This window comes from Alligator sinensis, unplaced genomic scaffold, assembly GCF_000455745.1.
Source record: "Alligator sinensis unplaced genomic scaffold, ASM45574v1 scaffold1054_1, whole genome shotgun sequence".
Lineage (NCBI taxonomy): Eukaryota > Metazoa > Chordata > Crocodylia > Alligatoridae > Alligator > Alligator sinensis.
The window spans coordinates 800,702-808,609 of NW_005842480.1; the positions used below are offsets into that span (position 1 = coordinate 800,702).

The window sequence follows — 7,908 nt, forward strand, 5'->3', positions numbered from 1 at the left end:
GTCGTCCAAATCGCTGATAAAGAAATTGAACAGTGCGGGCCCAAGGACCGAGCCCTGGGGGACTCCGCTGCCCACTTTCCCCCAGGTCGAATATGACCCGTCCACCACCACCCTCTGAGTACGACCCTTCAGCCAATTCGCAATCCATCTGACCGTGTAGGCATCGATGCCACAGTCGCCTAGTTTTTAATGAGGATGGGGTGGAAGACAGTGTCAAAGGCCTTGCTGAAATCCAGAAAGACTACATCTACAGCGACACTGCATCCAATGCATTTGTGACCTGATCGTAAAAGGCAAGCAGGTTGGTCTGACATGATCTCCCCCTAATGAAACCGTGCTGGTTGCCCTTGAGCATCATCCCCGATGCCGGCCCATCACAGATGTGCTCCTTGATGATCTTCTCAAAGAGTTTCCCCAGGATTGAGGTAAGACTGATGTCCTGTAGTTGCCCGGGTCCTCTCTCCTCCCTGTTTTAAAGATGGGGACCACACTGGCTATCTTCCAATCATCTGGCACCTGGGCCGAGCACCACGAGCGCTCGTAAAGCCGTGCCAAGGGCCCTGCAATAACCCCTGCAAGCTCCCTCAACACCCTGGGGTGGAGAGCATCTGGACCTGCTGATTTGAACACGTCCAACCCCTCCAGAAGCACTACAGGCTCACAAAGCCTTGGCTGGGATGATGTATTTGGGGCTGGTCCTGGGTTGGACTAGATGTGACCTCCTGAGGTCCCTTCCAACCCTCATTTTTTCATGATGCAACCAAAATCCCTGACTACTGGAACCATCCATGTCACCTGTCCAGTGATGGCAGAGAGGCTGAATAGGGCTGATGAACACATCACTTCCAGTGGAGCTAATCCTATTTTTGCCTCAGTTTCCTCATCCGCAAAACAGAGCAAGCACCAGCTTCACAGAGGAAAATAACCAGGAAGAATTATTACACTTAGGAGAGGTGGAACTGCAAGCCCGTGGCTAAGTATGAATTTTGATCTTAACTATGCTGCGCCCAGCAAGTACTTTGAACTTTTGCCTTACACCGCAAGACTTGAGCCACTGTGGCTTTATGGATGCTGTGCTATCGACTTCATGACTGTAAGACATACATGTAATCGTGACTGCTAAAAGTGGTTTGCTTAAAAACTTTACCAAAGAAAGCTCGGGTCTCCTCCATCTCAAATGACCCATATATTAAAGCATTTTTCTCACACACACTAATTGTGTAGTGCTCTACTGCCATGACACATGCTCTCGGTACCATATTTTCTGGCATGCAACATGCCCTGGAATGAGATACACATCTTATTTTTGAAAGGCAGAATGAAGAATAAATGTGATCTTTCCTTGTGGTAACCAAGTGGCAGCAGCCGAAACTGCGTGTTGCTCTACTGCTTGTGGATCACATGCAGATTTTACTTTTGCTTCTGGCCAGCAAGCAATAGAAACTGCTCTTACCATATTTCCTGTATATAATGGAGACATCAACTTCCAGCAGCCGGTTTTTGGCCAAAAAAAAGAGTGTGTTGTATGTGAGAAAATATGGTGTTACGTGAGTTCTTGCTCTCGTTATTTGGATGGATTCACTACGCAGGCTCTGCATGCCAGCATGCCAGGAGAAAGCATAAGGGGGCATCTTCAAACACAAATGCTTACTGTGCCTGTGTCCATACCTAGTGCAGACAGCTACTTTCTCCGGATCGTGGATGTAAGGACAGCTCTCCCCGCGGTTACACTTGCCGAACCGGTTGTAGTACATGCAATACTCCTTCTTCTTCTCTTTCTTTTGCTTGGCTTGACGAATGATGGCTAAACTCCGCTGAACGGCTCGGCTAAATGGAGGGAAACACAGGCATTCAGGTAACACTCCTAACTTCAATGCAACGCCCTACAACACACTAGGATGCTTTCCCGCTGGCAAAGGACAGAGCTCAAGATAAGCGCGTACAAAAGTTCTAGTGTGAGCAAGGAGTCCAAGAGCCATTTGCAAAAGGGCCTAAGGCATGGTGGAGCCTTAGTCTCAGTGTAAGTTAATGTTTTACCCCAAGCCCAGGACTGTCCCCACACTGACGTCTCAGTGTCCTGGTGCACCTTGGCCAGTGCCCAGGACAGGTGACAATCCCCACCCCACGGTGGCCCGTGTGGAGTCACCCAGGCATGTGTTTCTTTCAGACTCAGTGTAAAACTAGAACATGAAGTCCATATTGGGCTGGAAAGAGATGTCACTACTATTTTGAACAGGCCTGTTACAACAGAGTAATGGCTGACGACTGATATCTTAGTTTGCAGCTAATTAAGTGAAACGGGACAGTTTGGTGGAGCTGTTAGAGGATACGGTGCTTCTACGGGGATACACACACAGCTCCTTCCTCCGGTTCTCTTGACTTTTGCACGTGTTGCTTCTTTACCGAGCAAGGACGAGTATGCATCTCCACTCATCATGCCCAGTCCCCTACCAAGTGCCCGAAGATATAGGAGGCTGGCCCTATGTGCACACCCCAACGTAACCTCTGATCCAGAGCAGCGGATCTGCCTGGGAAAAGTGGATGTTTACTGGTTGCCTGGAGTTTTCTTAAATTAAACTCCTCGCAATGCGGAGAGAGCTTTAGGCAGCTGTAAAACACTGAATGCACAAGTGCCTCCTCTGCCCCCGCAGGCCTGCTCCCGGCTTCAGCACAAGAGGAACAGCCAACTTCTCAGTTACAAATGGCCTTCCTCCGAAAACGCCTGGGGGAAGAACACGCAGCACGTGCCGGCATGGGACGAGGCAAACAACAGCTTGGCTCGAGGCTCATCCAAAAAGGGAAGATTCCTCGGGGAGGTCACGGCATTCAAAAATGGCTCCTCTGTATTCGCTGTATCTGCTTCATGCATTATCCAGTCAGAGCTGCAGAATTTACTGACCTAAATACGTGCCTCTTTCCTTTCAGCCCTGCGCAGGCCCGTGAGCTGGATTTTACTGCTAAGTAAATTCTGATAGCAGATTTTTTCACTGCTAGTAATGCACTGAAGTGAGAAAAGAAGCCAGCTTGACTCTCCGTTTCCAGCGGAAATTATTTGGGCAAGTTGAAGAGCTACTACTTAATATCCAAAAAGCGAGGAAGCTGACACCGGAGAGTCAAAATCAATGCAAAAGCCCCCCTGCCTGTTTTTCCAGAGGATAATCTCACTGATGTGTCAAATGTCTGAGCCGTCAGATACCTCTTGGACGATAACAGAGTGTTAAATATTAAGTGCTTTGCTCTCCTTCAAGTAAAGTCAAATTAAAGGGCAGCCAGAACAGCAGGGATCACACATGCATGGCAGGAATACAATGCAAAAGCCCACCTGCCTGTTTTTCCAGAGGATAATCTCACTGATGTGTCAAATGTCTGAGCCGTCAGATACCTCTTGGACGATAACAGAGTGTTAAATATTAAGTGCTTTGCTCTCCTTCAAGTAAAGTCAAATTAAAGGGCAGCCAGAACAGCAGGGATCACACATGCATGGCAGGAATGCAACCTTGGAGCAATTTTAATCTATTAAAAGCAAAGGGATCAGGCCTGCAGGAGGAAATGCGTCAGGTTCCTCTGAAAGGCTGCGTGTCTGTAGCCCAAAGGAAAGGAAAGGCATAAGAAGGGCCGTGCAGGGTCTTGCATGGTGGGAGCAGGCAATCGCATTATAATGCTGTTTTGATTGCCAACAACGGTGACCGGCCAGCTCAGTGGTAAGGGGCCAGCACTCGGATTACAGCTGCCCCCATGCACCAACACAATTCCAGCAATGTTTGCTGCTTGGACAGAGCTGCCCACCGCCTTTATTAGGAAGCTAGAGGGGGAAAGCACAGCTATTTCCAGTGCTAAGGCAACCCGGCAGCTTCAGAAGCAAAGGCAAACAGAGCAGCTCTTCCACATGGAGATGCATGAGCACAGCAATGACGGCTTTCCTCTAGAACCAGCTTCAAATTTTGGGGAAGTGGGGCAGGCAATTCTGTATTGTGTCCAGGGACAGAGTTGGGTAGCCGCTGGAAAATGCACACGCTTGTGAAAGACACCACGTCATCTCAGAAACCTCAGAGCGGATGGCAGGAGAAATCCAGCAGCTTAGCAATTCAGAGGCCCCATCTGAATCAACGGGTGGTTCGATCGCAGCCTTCCTGGGCCATCCTGCGCACAAAACATCCGCGCCCTTCGAAGGGCAGCACGCCACGCTTTATTAGCAATACAGACCTTGCAATGTAACGGCTGGTGGCTGATCGATTCAGACAGCTGGGAGGGGAATGGCCAGGACCGCTGGGTGTACAATCCAACCTTGCTGTTCAAGGAGAGAGAGAGAGAGAAAAAAAAAAGGCATGCACTTGTTACAAGCCATAGAGCCAAGAATTCGCCTGGAATTCATGAGATAATCGATAAGAGATTGAGTAACACCCGGGAGGTGGGGTGCAGAGTTCACGCCGGGGTGAGCGCATCCTTTGTGGGCCAAGAGGGTGGTGATGCTGTAGGTCATTTCCTAGCAAGAGCGAGGGAAACGAACCACGTGGGTGCCTGGGTACCGGGAGCTTGGTGGGAACGAGGATTTCCCCCAAGAGCCAGGGAAGGAAACTCAGAGCCCCCCCATCCAGCCCTCCAAAACTCTGCTCGGGGATGCCCAGTGCATCCCCTGATGTTCGCAGCGACTGACTCCTGCACGTGCATGCACATAATTAAATTGTCCTTGACTGGCATATGAAAGAGGGAATTAAAAAAAAAAAAAAGGGAAAAAAAAAAGGGCCTGTATCTTGGAGCTCCAGGTGGTAAGAGTGCAGCTCAGTCACTCACCTGCCAGCCCGAGTGTGTTACCGAATGAGTGAGTGGAATTTGATAGCGTGTCAATGAGCTCTCCCTTCGCTCGAGCTGTCACTCGGCCCGCCGGTGACGGCACAGCCCCATCTGTTCCATGTGCAAATAAAACGCTGGCGCAGTCGCAATCCGGGAGCGGGTGTCACATGCCTGTCTATCAGAGGCATCAAACAGCCCAGCCACAGGGCGAAAATGAAAGCAGTCAGTCACTGCGAACATCTGGACGGCGAACAGATTGATACAATTTGCCGACAACTGGATTTGATTTTGCTGCAATCTAATGGAATATTAACTGGGCGCTTAAGTTGCTGTTCAGTGTATTTTGCATTTTTTCCCCCCTCTTTCTTAACTTTACTTTCTTGCTCCTCGCCCCTTCCCCCCGCCTCCCCACCTTGCCGAGCCCGTCTCGCTGTGGGAGTTTTGACAAGAACAGCTAGGCACCTTTTCAAATAGTTTTCAGCGTTAAAAAATGCACATAAACTAGCTTGCTTGAAAAGAGGTACTAAAACCAAAACATGTTGGAGTGGAAAGGTGCTAAAAAGTTCAAGCGAATCTGTAGTGAACCTAGAGAGCAGAAGGTGTTTAGCATTTTGCAAAACTTTCACTTCTTGGGGAATTAAAAACAAAACAAAAAATCCATGTTTAACTAAATGAATAAATAAAGCACCGGCTTGGCTGTTCCTGCTTTGATAGGGACCCGCGTGTGAGGCTCCCGACGCCCTGGAAATGCTATGAATGCTAGCATGAAGCCGATCCCACATAATGAACTGTACTTCACATGCCTACCACCAACTCGCCCACGCCGGGGGCTGTACGGCTGCAGGAGAATAAAAACCACTCTCATGCTCCTTTGGAGGTTGCTGGTGGATTTCGGAGAGCCACATTTGGGAGCCTCCGTGATCCCGGCCACCAATCAGCTCAAGCAGGCGCATAGCTTTCTTTGGGGCAATTTAAGCACTTTGCTGAATAAGGATGGAGCAAAGACTTAGCATAAGTGCTCTGCTCTCTCCTCTCGACTCTATGTGCAGTGGGGGTGTGATAAGGAGAGAGAGAGAAGCAAACATTTTTGGATGTCGTGGGCACAGGTTTCATACGGCTGTTTCCAGCAGTGTTTTCCCAGACGGGCAGGAGTCAGAGACGGCAGCGACGTGTCCACCTGCAGCTCAATCCCTAGCGCGTTGGTCTCTTCTCCAATATAAATCAGGCACCCGCTTAGGGTTTCATTCCTCGTTCTCCTATCCTCGCACAACGAATACACTATGCTAAGATCAAAGCTTTGCACTTCGACAGCAGCCTGGCTCTGACCATTGCAAGGTGTTCGACAGACACCCTGCACGAGGAAGCCCCCTCTTTCCTATTTCACGGGGGAGAGAGGAGGCAGTAAAGAGGTGCTTAAATAGCGCTGAGCCAGGGACGAGTCCAGCCAACCAAGCCAGGAGCTGAACTCGGGGCTGATGCGTGGCAGATGTGGAGAGGGATACGGGCAGGCATGCTGCTTATGCGGCAAGTGCTTACGTGGAGGAGCCATTGCTGCATTGCAATGGCCGGACGGAGCTGTCCAGCGAGACACCAGGACGTGAAAGACGCCTGCTCTGGGCCACAGAGCGGTATAGGAAGGGAAGTCAGGCTGCACGGCTCTTCATTACCTGCTGGCAGCCCTCTCCACTTGTCGAGCTCGATCTCTCTCCGTCTTGACCCAGCACGGTGCATGGACAGCTGCAGCGGAAGCGAGGAAATCATGCCCTTGATTCAAAAGCTTCGGAGACAGCCCAGCTCACAGCTCAGGGCCTGACCTCTCCAGGAAAGTCAAGTCCAGAGGAAAGCGTGCCCAGCTGAGATCCGACAGCCAGGCCCAGGGAGCTGGGGGAGGCTCTATCTTTTAGTGTGCAAACGGCCCGTTTGTGTGACTAACGGGGCTCATAAATGTGAGCACTTCTCTGCATGTGCAACCACGCCAGCCGCCTGGGCACCGGCCCACACAAAAGGGTGCAACCCGTGAATAAAAAGCACAGAGGGCACGTGCAGAGCGCCTTTCACCCAGGCTCTGGAAGCACTTTCAGGGGGCTATTTATCAGCCTCGTTTTACAGGAGGGGATATCAAGGTGAGGCAGAGCTCGAGTGATCCCTCGTGAGGACACGCTAAAAGTAAATTCCCAAACCGGGACCAGAGCCTGCTTTCTGCTCCACTGGATTCCCGGATTAAAAAGCCAGGAGGGAGGAAGCGTTGTCATACTCATCTACTCTGGCCTCCCCTGTAACAAGCCCTGAATTAGCTCCAAAACTGGTGGGCTGACCTAGACAACGAGACGACCCATAAAAGCATCCGCGCCGGGTTCATTAACGACAAGTGGCACGGAGCCTACCCGATCCCTGATGAAGGTGCTCCACTGCTTAATTGCCCCGTGTACCTGGCTGCCAGCTTTAATTGGGGCAGCTTCAACTTTCAGCCAGTGCCTCCCTCATTATCTTGTCTGCCAGATATCAAACCGTCACCTCCACTGGTAGGCACTTAGAGACTTGCGAGTACATCGCTGCAACCCTCACTTTGCGACACTAAACTAACTATCACAGCGTCTAATATGTTTGTCAGACCTTGGATTTCACATCTCAGCGTCTATAATGTGTTTCTCAGACCTTGGATCGCCTTTTGCCATTCTTCCCAGTTTTCAACGTCCTGTTTTGAGTGCAGCCATCGGGACAGGACAGACTATTTCAGCCGTAGCGCTCTCAGCTGCAGCGTTTAATAATGCCTCCAGATATTTAATCCTCGTGTGCAATTGCATGCAAAAGGAGTTTCTAGGTTACAAATGCATTCCTGCACCCGTAAGGCAAGCTCGCTTTTAAATAATTTGGGCAATCAAGTCTCAGCCATAGAGGAGCCATTATGGAAAGACAGATGCAAACTGTTTCCATGCAGCGCGTTTTGAATTTACGCTCACACATGGAGCCAAAGGATTACGCATGGACTGAAAACATTTAAAACTGCCAAGAGATTACGGATTAAAAAATGTGCTACAAGGCATGAACAATGCACATTTTGCCCTGAGGGATTTTCCTATGAATAACTTACTATGAATAGCCCCCCATCTAGAGTCA

At 50.0% G+C, this 7,908-nt stretch overlaps 1 protein-coding gene across 2 annotated transcripts in view; it reads right to left on the reverse strand.

Annotated features, from left to right (window-relative positions):
• The window catches only part of ZC3H3 (zinc finger CCCH-type containing 3), a 271,056-nt gene that overhangs the window by 84,251 nt on the left and 178,897 nt on the right, over positions 1–7,908 (reverse strand). For both annotated transcript variants that reach the window (XM_006031073.3, XM_025212740.1), the window contains exons 6-7: positions 4,204–4,288; positions 1,669–1,827 (exon numbers count right to left, since the gene is read on the reverse strand). In XM_006031073.3, the coding sequence (XP_006031135.1) occupies positions 1,669–1,827; positions 4,204–4,288 (244 nt within the window). The remainder of the gene's footprint in view (positions 1–1,668; positions 1,828–4,203; positions 4,289–7,908) is intronic.